The sequence below is a fragment of the Thunnus albacares genome, chromosome 6 (genome assembly GCF_914725855.1).
Source record: "Thunnus albacares chromosome 6, fThuAlb1.1, whole genome shotgun sequence".
Taxonomy (NCBI): Eukaryota; Metazoa; Chordata; class Actinopteri; order Scombriformes; family Scombridae; genus Thunnus; species Thunnus albacares.
In genome coordinates this window covers 5686645-5702657 of record NC_058111.1, presented here as the reverse complement: position 1 = coordinate 5702657, position 16013 = coordinate 5686645, and the positions used below count along the sequence as shown (strand labels likewise).

Below are 16013 nucleotides of genomic sequence, written 5' to 3'. Positions count from 1 at the left end.
TGTATTCTAATGCGTCTTACCACCAATAAATGCAAGATACAAAGTAAACAAACAAACAAAAAAATGTAGAGTAAAAGTCACCGCTCACCTTGATGTCTCTGTGGATTTTCTTCTGTGCATGCAGGTAGTCCAGACCCTGCTCACACACACACACACACACACACACACACACATCGTTATTATTATAATCAACTGTGTGATGTTTCAGATGATCAATAATAAATTAATACTGTAATAAATGTGACTTTACCTGTAGCATCTCCCTGCAGATGTAGGCTATCTGTGACTCAGACAGAGGACCAGTCACTGTGGAACACAATTTACTTTTTATAATTCAGTTACTCAGATATTATGTTTCATGTGGTGATAACTCAAAGGAAAGTAGCGTTTATAGTCTGCACATGACTGGAAAATACAAATAAAGCCATCAAGATTCATTTCAATATTAATACAGTTGCATAATGCTTATTGAGTGACTCAGGGAATGTTTTATATAACATATCAAAACTGGAAACTGAGACATTTTATAACTCAACGTGATGCCACAAATGATCTCATTTGCACAAATGTTAATAAGGGGGATTGAAAGAACATTTAGGTTTTTTTTTTTTGCAGTCTGGGTTTTACTTTTGTAAATGTGGATGTGAAAACATTTTACTGACCAGTTTTACTGTAGAGAGACACAGAAATCACATGTGTGTGATCAGACAGGTTTCACAAAGGTCCAGTTCAACCAAATCATCTAAACCACTACTAGAAAACAAACCTGCTGTATATTTGTCTCTTTTCATCGTCCATTTCCTCGTTAATTCCCTGTTGATTCCTTTGTTAAATCGTGCGTGCAAGTGTCACGGTGCCCGTGTGTCTGCAGTAAAAGTTGTGACTAATCTTTTGGTAACATTTGCAAATTGATAGTGCTGATTTCCTGTTTTTGCAAGAGATAATAAGACAGGAGCTGTTACCAACATTAACACTGATTAGTCATTTTTCTTATACAATAGGTTTCGAATTAAGTTTTTTTTTGTCTGCGCTTTTGTCCGACTTAAGGATCGGATGGTGTAAATGTTCTCGATTGAACATGTTATCCGAGGGATTTTATTTCTAAATATATATATATATATATATATTTATAATCCAATGGCATCAGATGAATAAAAATATAATCTCATGAAGGCAGTTTCCTCATGGTGGGTTTATCAAACATCAGCCACCCACACACACACACACACACACACATACACACACACACACACACACACACACACACACACACACACATACATTCCTACATTACTAACAGTGGACTATCACTCTACATCGACCAAGTGTGGACCTCTGTTTCTGCTCATTTTAAAAGAAGAAAAATAGAATAGAAAGTTTACTTTTAAGGTCTTTTCCCATAATATTACTGTAAATGTGCTTTTTAAGAGGGGACTTGCATCCTTGTGTGATGTCTACCTATCAAAGAGAGGACCTCCATATACTGCGGTGCAACTGTCTGTGCTGATTCTTTCACCAAATGAGTGTTTTTTTTTTTTACCACAAAGACTTTCACACACACACACTCACCATGATAGATATCCTGGAGGGATCCTCCTCCACAGAACTCCATACAGATCCACAATTTATTGGCTCTGGAGATAAAAAAGAAAAAAAAAAAAGTTAATTGCTGTTATCTGAGATTAATAAGCGAGAGAGAGAGAAAACGCAGCTTACCGTATGTAGCTGCCATAATATGCCACTATGTTGGGATGTTTGCAGCTTTTCACTATGATGATTTCCTGCTGGATGATAGAAAAATCATCCTCTGTGGGACCAGAAGAAGAGAGAGAGAGAAGATACGTTTTTGTCATTTTTGTCACGTTACACATGAACAAAGGTGTAATCAGTGAATATTCAGGTCGAGCACCAGCCGGTTACAGGTCGTACTTAATATAAGAGGGCAAACAGAGCAGATATATGAACGTGTGTAGCCTAAAGTAACTGAAACTGAAAAGGAGAAGAGGGTCAGAGTGGGCTGACCCAACCACAAATACATTTAGGGACAAATTAAAGTTTTCCTTCATCTCACCACTTGTCACCACTGTCACATTCTTGATATGAACCAAACATGAGAAGACAGTTGAAGTGAAAGCAAAGGTCAAGCTTATAAATATCTTAAATATGTTTTAACTCCCACTTATACCCCCCGTTTCTCATCTGGAAACATGGTGAAACCTCCATGCAAACAAAGGTAGAGAGGACAGAACAAGGTCAAATCTGACTTTCATGTCCTCAGATGTCATTTATCTGTCATTCTTTATCCACCTAACATCCAGTTTGCCCTCTTTGTTCCCCTAAAGTATCTTTAAGGTTGTTAAATCTTATATATAACATACAGTACCAATCATAAGTGGGAAGGTGTGCCCAACACTCCTTGTTATTTAAGGCTGAACTGTTCCATCCACTGGAAATGTTCTACTTGTCTTGTGTGTAATGTTTCCCCAACATTAAGCCTCACATATTTAGTATCTTTGGAAACTTTGAGGTGTCTATCAGCATTTAAAATGAAATATCTGTGGTTTGGAACAATGATTGACCCACAGGAAGGTCAGTGAGGTTTAAACGGTTAAACCAAAGAGTCGAGTTTCCATTTCCGCCTCACAACAGAATTTCAGGTAAACAAAATTAGTCTGCATGGTCTAAATAAAGAGGTCAGAGGGTGCTGCTTTGTCATTTAAGTAGAGCGGCTTTAATGATACATTCAATGATACACTGAACCGTTGGGTGTCTAATGGAAGAAAGTCGCAGCTTGTTTTCATTAGTCATTGCTGGAGTCTCATGATTTATAGCTTTGATTTGTATGATTTATGCCGCTGCTGTGAGAAATAATGACTCCCTTTGTCACTATGTGTGCGAGCTTTGCTCTTTCCTCTTAACGTTTACTGCAGTCTAATGTTTTGTTAAAAGCTCCCTTAATGGAATCATAATGAGTACGGGAGCTGGTAATTGTGTTGCATTAAATCAAGTTTAGAGACTTTCAACAGATAAAGCTGCACTTGACACAAACCAGAAACATGTTTATTTGCTTTGTCCAGATCCCTCTCTAGCTCACTAACAGCACTGTGTTTGTCTTTTAGCATTTTAGCATCTTATATTGCAAAACGTTTATTAAAAACAAAAAAAACACTGTACACTGTAATCACTAGTAACACTAAAACATCCACTCTACCTCCAAATCACATATATTTATTTTAGTTTAAAATACAAAATGTGCAATAACATAAGCCCCTCTTTTATTTATGTTTTTACATATTTATTATCTTTTCTTTAGCTATAATATTATTTATCTTTTTTCCTTTTCCCCTGACTTTTACATACAGGCACATATGTAGATGAACAGAGGAGTATAACCAGATGTATATACATAGATATGTGACTTTAAGGGTATATGTGCACATATATATATGGGTATAAATAGGAAGATACCGCTTTTGTTGTTTTGTGTTTTCTTTTTCTTTTTTGTTACTATGATGATGATGATGATAAAAATAAATATTTATCACAGCATTCTGTTCAATATCTATTTTAGCATTCCTGGCACTCTTTCACACCTTTGCACTATTTATATCCTGTTTACAGTTCACATAAATGGTTTCACCTGGAAATAAACACTGTGTGTTGTCGTCTGCTAGTTCTTTCTCTACGTCTATGTCTGATTTTTTTTTTCACCCACTTGCTTATACATGACAGTGATACGATCATGTCTTAATTATCTTTGTTCAGCTCGTTGTCCTCGTTTATCTGTCTGGAGATGTTCGTGTGTGACCACACTGCGAGCCATTAGAAACCACAGTCAGACTCCTTGTTTGTGTAAACATCCTTTGGACAGTAAATTCTGATTCTGACAGTTTTAGTGCTGAAATGTGACATATGGGGAGGCGTAAATGCAAATAATGCATATGAAACAAAAGAAGAGACATTCAGATAATCTCACCTGGCTCCATCTTGATGACCTTAATGGCTGCCAGCTCTCCATTCTGCTTGTTACGTGCCTGAACACACAAAATAAACAACATAAAAACAGGTTTACTCTATAGCTGTCAGTACTGTGCGGTGTGTATGAGTTGTGTTTTCCTGTGTGCCAGCAGGGTGGTATTTGCATGTTTGCTGTCCAGATCAGTGGAGTGCAGCAAACAGCCGACTGCACACCTCTTCGGCCTTAAACACAAAATAAAAATACATCTACGGTAACACGAGCACATTTATAGCACTTATTCACACGCGTGCATGATGACCTTTAAAAGTGCTAACAGATAGTGTCAATTCTGTTTACTTATGTTATTAAAAATGGTAACCACAGAGACTGAGACACATGATTTCCTTTGTAGTTAAAATATTCTAAGTGATTCCAAGTCCTTTTTCTGACGTAATGGTTGACCTGATGAGAAGCTGGAAAAAATAGACAAACCGTCCCGCAATAAGATTACAGTTGTTTGTTTTTTTTCGATTGCTTAGACGCGTTTCTTGAAATTATGCTCCATTTCCCATAACTCTAAACACGAAATGTTTAACTGCAGTCTCATCTTCACAAACCTGAAACGTCCATGTCAAAACCAAACTCTCCCCTCGAAACCATGTAATCTTACATCTAAACCAAACTTTGTCCCCCAGACGACACACAAAAGCCATCGAATAGACATAAACTACAAAACACACAAGACATTACAGTAAAAATCTGTTACTGTAATGAATAATGGCGCTTATGGTTTTTCCCCCCAAACGAGCAAGATGAACACAATCTAAAGACACAACACATGTATACATTTTTTTTTTTTAAAGTGTTTAATTCCTCAATGTACTGTGGTAAAATAAAGTCAGCAAGGGGAGAGTGTAATATCACACGCACACCAAACTACATAGTTTAGACATGAGAGAACTGACGGCCCACTCAGTTCACTCAGAGGAAATACCCATTCACACTCTGCCACTCCAAAAATAGACAACAGTCATGAGAACACTCAGATCAGTGAGGACAGGACAGGTAATATACACTGTGACAACAGAAACTCCCCAGCCTCAGAGAGGGATTTTTAAAAACATGACACATTGAGTTTTGACCGACGCTTCCGTTCAAACACGCCAAATATTACCCAAAAAACGTGCAGCCGGCGTGCGCTGCAGAGTTGATGCCATACTCGATCACAAGGTTGGGACGACGATTAGAAGATCTATACATAATGTGTGTTGTATTTAAAGTTAGAAGAGTAAGATGTCTTAAGATGCTAATTAAACGTGGAATACACTTTCCCCGAAATGGAAAGGCGACTTTTTCTCAGACACGACTACAAAGCAGCCATCGCCACCTCCGCTGTCAAGGTGACATCGAAATGGCACAGTGGAAAGTCAGGGTGTTGTGGTCGCAGAGGAGGATGGTCATATATAATCGTTTCACATTTAAAAGAGACATTTTTTTTATTTTCAGCTGATGTTTTCCTTTTTTTTAACAATGACCGAAAACAAACATCACCTTTCCTCAAACTGATCACTAAAATCATTGAACACAAATCTCTCACTTTCCCCTCGTAGCATCTAGACACACAGGTAGCTTCGTTTTATCTGCTGAGGTTTTGAGATATCTGCCTCTTAAGACTTCCGCCACTACCCCAATGATAATGGAGGTGAATAAAATTTGGTTTGTGGTTCTTCTCTGTGCTAAAAGTTACATTTAAAAATTAACATATGTGAGCGGTGTGTCTTCTCAGAAACATGAGTGTCCCTGTTAATAAGGATGATACACTGACGTTGGAACTATTTTCCGATGAAAAGGTCTTTGAACTGGGCCGGAGTTGCTTTAATTTAAGGCTCCGTTAAGCAATGTTTGACAAGAAAACAAACTTTTAGCAAACAGTTGCCAGTTAACACACCCCGAGAGCAACAGGAGCACCGGAGTCGTGTTTCTGGCCAGCTGATGAAATTTACACAAGTCCAATTTTCACTGGTCTAACTGGTCCACCAACTCCTGAGAAAAGTCTTGAGCTGCCAGATGCTACATTTTCTTTGCATACACTCACTACAGTGAGAGTCAACATACAGTCTGCGCTAACAAGACATTAGGTGTTCATCTTCTGTAGGTTTAGTTCTCAGTAATTTCCTTGACAATATCAAAAATAACACTTAAGGCAGGTTTAACAACATGCATATTTTTTCAGGGAATGCTTCAGTTATCAAGCTGCATTTGTTCCACTGTGCATATAATTCTTCTGTAGTTTGTGCTCATGTCACTTGAACGTTTGCATTTAACACTAGACAGCGACGACCTTTTCTATGTGTCCCTGAAGCTCAGTGCAGGGTGTGGACTTCAGTCTGATGTCGACAGTTAGATGTGTTTTGGGTAAAGTTTAGTCATGTTTAGAGAACAGATCACATGTACCAGTAAAGTACCTTAATGGACGTTCATACAAAACATTTCTGGTTAAAACTGAGGCATAAAGGACTCAGTCATATTGTGCTGTACTCATGTGTAGAGTACAGTACAGACAAACAAAAGCATTGAGTGGATGAAAGGTAAGTAAGATCATGAAAGCAACAATGACAGTGGAAACACCGTTCAAGCAAATGAGTCTATGTGTGTGTGTGTTTTACTGTTTTAAGTGGGTGTGTGACATCAGAGAGGTCACAGAGAGGAAAGCCGCCCTGCGAGTGATCAGTAAACAACTAAACACACGCTACAGATATGGACGTCAGAGCGGAAGCCGCGGCCCTTCCACGGTAACATTTCCATCTCGATGTTCAGTAGTTTCATCTGATCGGTTCAGCGTGGACGGGTCTTTCCTTTCGCTGACCTCTGCGATGACACATAAACAAAAAGCACAAACAAGTGCGGTAAATAAGTAATGTTGTAACACTTGGGATTTGTTGCTAAAGCGAACGAAACCAACAGATACGATCGCGCTCACAATCCACCTCGACAGAGACAAGAGAGGAGATGAAGTGTAGAAGTGGACGCTGTCTGCCTCCTTTAACTATAAATCCCTGACATTTGACTGATTAATATGAAAGGTCACAGGTACAAAGCGGTTGAAGTAAAAGGCTTGACTGATAATATTCCACATGGGAATTCTCATCAAACATGTTATACTTTTAAAAAGCTGTCGAATAAAATGATAGATTAATAAAAACACAATGCAAAGTGAGTTGTACCGCACACGTTCAACACACAGATGTATCATTACCTATTTATACCAACAAACTTTAACCTGTAATCTTCGGTAATAACCCCTAATTCACCTAACCATAACATTTAATCTAATGTTTAACCTCAATACTCCACTGAGCCTTTACCAAAACCCAACCCCCTCAACCACCAGTTTCTCAACATGTTACTCTCCTCGTTAAAGGAATTCAGTTTGGCAAATTCATTTATTGCTACTTTACAGACAGAGATGAGAAGATCAATTTCAATCTTTAAGTGTTCGATACAGAGGTATTTCCAGTACCTGTTTGGCCTAGTTTAGCAAAAGACTGGTCGTACAAGCTGACTCTTGGATGTATTGATGATTAGTTTGCTACTTAACGAGATAAAACAGACGGCTTTTGGAGTTAGATGTTATCTTTTTTTTTTTTGGAGAGTATCTGTTTCACCTCAGCTGAGTCTGTGTGCTAATCTCAGCGAGGCAAGTTTTTCATTCAGCATATCTTATACACAAAGGTAATTCATTCAGGATTTACAGAACGTAACAGATAGACAGATGAGTTATATAGATAAAGATGTAAGACACACACACACACACACACACACACACACACACAGTGCCAGTTAAGGGCTGGCATTTGGTTGCAATTTATTTTAAAGTTCTTTGTATCATAAATGATCTCTCTTCCTCTTTTTCTTGGGTTAAAGATAAATCAACGCTAGCCAAAATTCATGCACATTTCACTGTAAAACACACACACACACACACACACACACACACACATATACACATAAAAAAAAAAACCCACACTGCTTCAGCAGCAACTTGACATAGTTAACTCGGCTCTGCAGGCAGATTCTCTGTGTAGTCTGCTGCTCATTTATCTCACTTCTTCATTTTTTGCGCCTGAGGTTGCACACACACCAGGTGCAGCCCACAGCCTCTGTGAGGCTACAGGATGAAACTAGAGTTGCACTGTGTTGAAGAGCAACCCCAACTGCAGCTTAGTAGCACAAGCCACATCTGATAAGGAGAGATACAGTATCTCTGCAGACAGTAGGCTTGATGGTTCAAACTAATAAACATAAACTAAGTTGAGTGTCTAGTTCAAGGACACACGACTGCTGGGGGTCATGGCCTTTATCACTCACTGATTCATACATCGGGGGATCCAACAAAGGTGAGAAAACAAACATTGTGTAGGGACAGATGAGATAATAAAACGCACAAAAAAAATCCCTAAATGTTCGTCAAGAAAAACGTCAACCTTTGGATAGATTGCAATCTGGTGTATTATTCATCCTCTCATAATGAATTGTCATGACTTTGTATTATAATGAACATAGACAGTGAATACAGATAACGTTACACCTGCTAAACATCACCGTGTTTGCATTGTCACTGTGATCCTGTTGCTTTTGTACTGTGCAAAAGTTTTAGGCGGTTTAGATGTTTATCAGGGAGGTGTCTGATTGATCCCAAATGTATTCTGCAGCATGACAACGAGCCCAAACATCCAGTCAGAGTCATAAAGATCATAAAGATCGATCTACAGCAGCAAGAAGAACAAGGAGTCCTGCAACAGATGGTTTGGCCCCCACAGAGCCCTGATCTCAACATCATGGAGTCAGTCTGGGATTAACATGAAGACACAGTAGCAGCTGAGACGCCAAAACCACAGAAGAACTGTGGCAACTTCTACAAGATGCAGGAACGACCGACCTGCCGAGTACCTGAAACACTCTGAGCAGGTGAACCGAGGAGAGCTGCTCCTGTTTTAAAGGCGAAGCTGCTTTGTGTGAAGTTAATTGATAAATAAAAGTGATTCATGGCATTATGTTTTACTTTTAGTGCTTAAAACTGCATATATATATATAGGTGATTAAGTATGTCATATGTTAAATGTTGGAGACAAACCTGCTTTAATAAAATGAACAAATTGGATTCAGTTCAGCTTAACTCGACACTTTGATGTGTAGCTACTGGTTGCTGTACATCCACCTCTTAACTGTGTGTTGTACGTCTAACAGGTAAAACCAGCTTTTACCTCCAGAACAATAGTTACAGATTAGGAAGTATGGGGGACAGGAGCGTGATGCCTAACAGGGTAGAAATGTAGTCTGGGTGCATGCCTGCATGTCGGCTGTGATTATTCTTGTTTCAAAACTGTCACATGAAAATAAAAGAAATGTAACATGAACCACTTGAAATGTCCAGTAGTTTCTCTTCTCTTTTTTTGCTGTCATATAGGATTTTCGAAATGTTTCAATTTCATAACTTTCTGTTTTATATGAGACTTGTGTCAGAGTTGATTTGGCTGCTCTTCAAAGGAGGATGTCCACTGCAAAGGTCTGTTTAGCTACTCTGATTCACCATTATGACATGCATTAAAGTTTTGGCATTTACAGTTTTGAAACTCTTAATGTAGTAGCTCTTTCCTCACAAACAAAACAAGCAATTTATACTCAAGATTTCAGAAATAAACCTGAGTTATTCATGTGAGCAGTGACAGCCAGCATGACAGAAGAGACAAAAGACAGAAAAAAAGAAAAACTCAAACTTATAGGTGCAGTACCCCTTCTCATTAATGACACCGGTGGCCGTTGAGTAACCTTCAGTCAGCATCCTGTTGTCCTCATTGTGAGCGAGCAGCGGTGCTAACAACAACCCTCTAAAACCACAGTATCACAGTATATTTCACATGCTTTGCAGTAACGTTAGCTTACCTGCCCAATAAGAGGAATGCCAGCTCAAGGGTTCAGAGGTTAGCGGACTCCGTTTCTAAGCTAACATTAGCTAGTGTTGCACCCTGTTGGCGCTGTAGGGGGACGGGAGAGAGGCGAGGTGCTCGGGAATGTGCGTAAACATCACATCCTGTGGATTTTCCTGGCAAAACCGTCTCCAGTGCTTTATACAGAAATCAATCTACAGGTTGTTATAGGCCACCAAGAAAGTTGGGGAAGGTCTTATTTCTTCACATTCTGTTGTTAATTTTAGCTCATTTTTGAATGTTTTAAATTGAAATTCTTATATAATTCTTACATATTGCACCTTTAGCTGTTTAAACTCCGGAGCACCAGAGATGTCACCTGAATCCAAGAAACACAAATTTAATGGAAACCGATTAATGAATAACAGGAAGAAAACTAAAAAATGACTGTGCTGGTTGAACAACACTAATCTAAAAAAAAAAATCTACTTTCACACTACTGCTGATGGTGCAAATGTGCTGCATTTGCAGGCTGACCTCTGATATACTGTGATTGTATCAACACAAAGCTTATCACATGTATTTGAGTTATGTGTGTGAGTGCAGGTGCATGTGTGTGTGTGATCATATCTGTATATGTGTGTGTGTGTGTGTGTGTGTGTGTGTATCCATATGTGAAGGAAGGACTACTATGTAAATCTCTCTCACTCTCTCTGCTGACCTGCTAAGAGGAAGTGTGCTCACTTCACAGCGAGCCTGCTTTGCATCGGTTACATTCACGAGTTACTGTACTACACTATGAAACAGTAGAAATTACACAAGTTTCATGACAGCCTGATATTCCCCAGTGTTGTCAATATATCTGTAGATGAGCTGAAGCAGGCAGCAAACAGCTCCTCCAAAGTCAATTATAAGCCCAAACTGAAGCCTAAAGTTACTATAAATTATTATAATTATTATTATTTTTTATATTTTTGAAGGTAAGCATCTGGTGTCATCCAGAGGGGTGATGAACTGGTGGTTGGGTTTCTGGCAGAGAAGAGTCATCTTTGCAGTATGTGTCTAATATGATGACTTATAATATCATAAATATTACAAATATATGCCGGCTAGTTACTGATAGCACAAGATTTGTGGGTAATATACAGTAATGTCCTGTAGGCTACCCTTTAATGTGACAAAAATGATGAGAAGTTGAGTTTTTCCAGACTTCAGTAATTAAATTTACATTGCATCATTGCTTAAACTTTGCAATTCTGTCGGGAGATTTAAAGAATCGAAGCAAAGTAACCTTTGCAGTATTGTTTGTTCTCAGCCAAACAGACGATGTGCTAATACCACGCTACAACACAGCACACCACCATTAGCCTTACGCAATATGACACGTCGAAATTTTTTGATTTCTCCACCGATATCCACGCCTGCAAAACCCCAATGCATGATTAAGGTACTTTTTGTTCTCTCTGGGTAAATAAAAACGCACTCGGTGAAGGCTTAGTAAAGAGGAAAAATGTCAGTGCTGACTTAGGCATGAGATGAGATGTGATGTCTCTGGTGTCAGAGGTGTCAGAGTCAAGTGCTTTGCACGCCCATTCATCCACGCCGACCTCCACAGCTCTGAATGTCACAAAGTGCTTGCACTTGCCAGCGAAGGCACACTCCTGACGTATATTAGTTGTATTTGAACGTAATCTGTGGGAGACTTTGGAGGATTTGACACATAGAACTTCTCGTCTGCCAAGGCGTAGGGATTGGATGGCTCTCTTGATGAACTCATAGGCTCCAAGGAACCTTTCATTCTTTTGAAATGAGAGGCGCTGGCACTGAAATGAGTCCTTCCCTGTGTTTAGATTTCTTGTGTAACATATCTCTTCTGGTCAGTCGGTAGGAAAGGGGTGGGGTGGGGGGGGGGGGAAACAGTTCACTCTGATGATTTTTAACTCTGATATGAGCTATGATGTAACTTTTCCATACAAGATTGTTTCAGGTGTGACTAGCTTTGTGGAAAGTACCAAAGAATTCTTGAATACAGTTCACCCACACGAGGGGTCACATGTTTACTGTCCTTCTTTCACATGAAGACACATTTATTTTTCACACCTGACCGTCCTCGCTGCGGCCGACAGTGTGTCAAAGTACATTAGTGTATGTGGCGTGGGAGGGAAGACATTTATTTTGTTCTGATGTATATTTAATGAGTAAAACATTCAATTCTTTTAAAATATATTATACTGAATATAATTCAAATGCAGCTCCTTGTACACTCTTGAATATAGAATACTAAAGTGTACCACAATCAGCTTCACAGTTGTGTCACTGTTGAGGTCTTGACCGTTTCGGGAGTCCAGAAAAGGCAGAGAAGTCTCGTTATAATCACACCTGTCGGCACCAGACATGCTGATGCTTCTGTCCGCAAAGTTTTATGTTCGACAGCTCTTCAGCGTGTAAAACACAAGTTTATTTGTTGCTTTCTCCACAGTGCAGGTAGGGCAGGCACCACTAGGCTCCTGCTGACTCTCTTTGTAACTCTGAGTCTACATACTGTTTAGAGAGTCACGAAAATAAAAAAGAAATTCGAAAATCTACCGATCAGATTTCAAACTACCCAGAATACGATTTAAATCTGATCAGGAAACATCATGTCCAGATTCTTTGCTGTTTTTCAAAACTGATGATATGCAGCTTTTAAAAGATGATGCGAGATTAGCTCCCCACTTGTTTACTAAATATAAATAATCAATGTTATCAAAGGGGGTTTCTCAGTCACCCCTTGTGTTATCAGTCATGTAGAGGTTTTAGCTTCATGTGCTGAGGTCTAAAGACATCAGTCTTCTCCCACCAAAAGAGATATTCATCAGTGAAGTCTGTGAATTTCCAAGAATAGCACAGTCATTATTCCTGGAAGAACGAGTTGCACTGGAGTTTTTAAAGTGTATTTTTTGCAAAGCTTCGAGCAAAGCAAACAAAAACTCATTAACCTCCGTTGTGTTCGGGTGGCGGCGAACATTTCAGAGGCGGGTATATCTCAGAACAGATAAAACCAAACTTTTCTGAATGACTATGTCTCTCTAACGGTAAGTGTTAGATAACAGAATATGTTATACCTTGTGATTTGGGTGAACTGCCCTTTAATCTCTATCGTCTAACATACAGAAGCTTCAGTTTTACTGAAGCACAGAGCACTGGAGGTGAGAACGAGTCCCTAAAATCTCACATCATGTCGACTTGTTTCATTTAACATGTTAACATTTTAACTTTGACACTTCCTCTGGACTGGGGAGAAGACGGTGTTCAGTAATGTGGAACTAATCCTGCGGTGGTACAAAAATAAAATATTATTTCTGGTGCATAAAAGCAGTAACACGATCAAGGCCGTGCTGTGTTATGAATCTTGATGCCAGCATGAAGAGAGACGATCATCCTGCTGTCAAACAACCGTAGGCCACAGTAACTGACTGATGTGTGTGTGTGTGTGTGTGTGTGTGTGTGTGTGTGTGTGTGTGTGTAGAGACAATAATATATATAAACCTCAGACCTCAATGTCCTTATTGTGAAGCCTGTTCTTAGTCAACATTCACACTTACAGACACAGAAGGTCAAAGGTTGGATTATCATTCCTGTTGATCAGTGAACATCTTAAAATAATCTACTTTAAATAATTTGCATCACACTTTGCATGTTTTTTTTTTAAATCAGGTTTTCAAGAGAGACATTAAATAAACAAAAATGACCCCTGTGATAGATATGAGAGAGAAAAACATGGCTGCAAATAAAATCACATTAAAAAAAAAGACAGAGGAAGATGTGAAAAGTCAGCCAATCATGGACCACAACATCTGAACAAACTGAAACTTACAGACCATCACCGCATCTTTTACATCTTTACTTTTCTTAAGAACTCAGGCCCTGAAATCAGCAGTTGAAGAAAAGATCTACAAAACACTTAGAAGTAAAAGTTTAATTACAATCCAGAGTTCAGATTGTCTCCTGTTTCAGTTGGAGTAAAATTCTCAACAAAGAAAAAAAAGACAGCTATTAACAAGAATACTTTCACTTCTTGTAAAACCACTTCCTCCAGCAGTGCAGGAGCCTGCACTGAAGTTGTGACTGCAATGAACCAATGAAACTAGAATCAATCACACCTATATCTTCTCTTAAAACTCATCAAGAAGTTCCCAATGAGCACAACACAAGATAGTTACCAGGGAGAAACAAAATATCTCATCGCACTGTGTCAATCTGTGAAGAGACACAGATAACTTGTAAAGTACAAAGAAACATGCTTGACTTGTTTTGAAGATATATAAAAAAAAAAAGATGACAGCAGTCAGTGTGCCAAACACAAGCATCACAGTGATGAATTTAATCTGCTTTACAGCCATAAATGTGCATTTTATTTCAAAATAAAACACCGTCTCTTCTCTGGAACTGTTTCAAGAAGTTTTTTTTTCTACTTTCAAAGTTTCTTCAGATGTTTCAAGAAAAAAAAGAGATTTTTTTTTAGATCAAATCGCTTGAACTTTTCGCTGTGAGGTGATAAGACAGAAACTCTGATCGATGACATTTAGCAGCGGTACTGAAAGCAGGATAAGTTTAAATGTCCTGACCTTATAAACTTCTCCATAGGTTCCTCCTCCGACTCTCAGCAGGATCTCGAAGTCATCCTGAGGGTTCCTGGTGGAGATATCCAGAGCCGTCCTCTGCTGGAAATCCATTTTGATGTTCGTTTCAGGCTACTGATATCCCTCCTCGGGCATGTCACACACTCTCATTTACACACACACACACACACACACACACACACACACACACACACACACACACATTCACTCACTAACACTCTCAGCATCTACATCTACAGGCAAAAACCCCCCCAAAAACTGGTAAACTGCCAGAAGAGATGAATTGAAAAGACACTCGTTGTCTCTTTGTCTGAATTTGTCGTGTGTGTCGTTCGGCTCCTGTCTCTCTCTCTCTCTCTCTCTCTCAGTCACACACACACACACACACACACTCACATCTTCCTGTTTCTGTTTCTCAGGCTGCTATCGATCCTCCCTACCTCTGTCACTCCCTCCCTCCCTCCCTCACACCTTCCTCTCTTCTCTCTCAAACTGTTTTTTTTTATCACCTCATTTGCATAATCCAATTTTGCTTCCTGTTGTGTGTATGTGTGCGCGCGCGCGCGAGAGAGAGATTAACAGCTTTTTTTATGTGAATGTGTTTCAGATTTGTGTGTTCTTGTGTTTTTCATTTAAAAAAACAACAACAACAACAACAACAATAAAAAAAAACAATTAAAATCTTTCAAGATGAAGAAAATTTGCCGGTCCTCACTTTTTAAGAGCTGCTCTCTCTCTCTCTCTCTCTCTCTCTCTCTCTCTCTCTCTCTCTCTCTCTCTCTCTCTCTCTCTCTGTGTGTGTGTGTGTGTGTGTGTGTGTGTGTGTGTGTGTGTGTGTGTGTGTGTGTGTGTGTGTGAACATACTTTGGGAATGTATGCGTGCCTCTGCGTATGTGTTGCTTGAAGCTGATTAATTGCAGTTGTGCTGTTTGGGGTTTTCAGAGTAAGTTTCAGTCTCAGCTTCACGCCTACTGAAATGTGTCTGTTTGTGTGTGTGTGTGTGTGTGTGTGTGTTGGTGCGTGTGCATGTGTGTGTGTGAGTGTGTGTGTTGCAGCTCTGCAGAAAAGTCACTCGTGCTTGGAGCTCCCTGTCAGCTTCCTGTTCAGAAGCATTTCCCCGCAGATAAACAAGGGGCACCCATTACATCCTGTTAACAAGGTAAAAATGAGATTGTCAGTCGTGAATTCGCTCTGACAAACTCCTCTTTTTCATCGTGCGTCAATCATTTTAACTCACTGCTGTCAGAGCGGGAAGGTGTGAATGGCCTGAGCGGTGCGGTTACAGATGACAGAAGACACTAACTACCTCATAAAAATGATATTTGTTACAGACACCTGCTGTTATATGAACACGGTTAATTATTTCTTTGCTTTAATTGATTTACTTTTGTCGCTGAAGCTTCAAGAAGATCCTCAAAGTATTAAAAGACACAAAAACAGATGCAAGCCCCGCATTACCTGACTCACATCCACTGATTTAAAAAGAGACATTATGACGTTTAAAAG

General features: G+C 39.3%; 1 protein-coding gene across 2 annotated transcripts in view; it reads right to left on the bottom strand.

Moving 5' to 3' along the window:
• Positions 1-14935, bottom strand: part of LOC122983994 (mitogen-activated protein kinase kinase kinase kinase 5-like) — a 31194-nt gene extending 16259 nt beyond the window's left edge. The window contains exons 1-6 of one of the 2 annotated variants that reach the window (XM_044354225.1): positions 14493-14935; positions 3977-4034; positions 1717-1807; positions 1570-1634; positions 251-306; positions 89-136 (exon numbers count right to left, since the gene is read on the bottom strand). In XM_044354225.1, the coding sequence (XP_044210160.1) occupies positions 89-136; positions 251-306; positions 1570-1634; positions 1717-1807; positions 3977-4034; positions 14493-14600 (426 nt within the window). In that variant the 5' untranslated portion in view covers positions 14601-14935. Of the gene's footprint in view, positions 1-88; positions 137-250; positions 307-1569; positions 1635-1716; positions 1808-3976; positions 4035-9901; positions 9934-14492 lie in introns of those variants that run through there. The other variant, XM_044354226.1, reaches the window with a different exon arrangement.
• Between the last annotated feature and the right edge of the window lie 1078 nt (positions 14936-16013).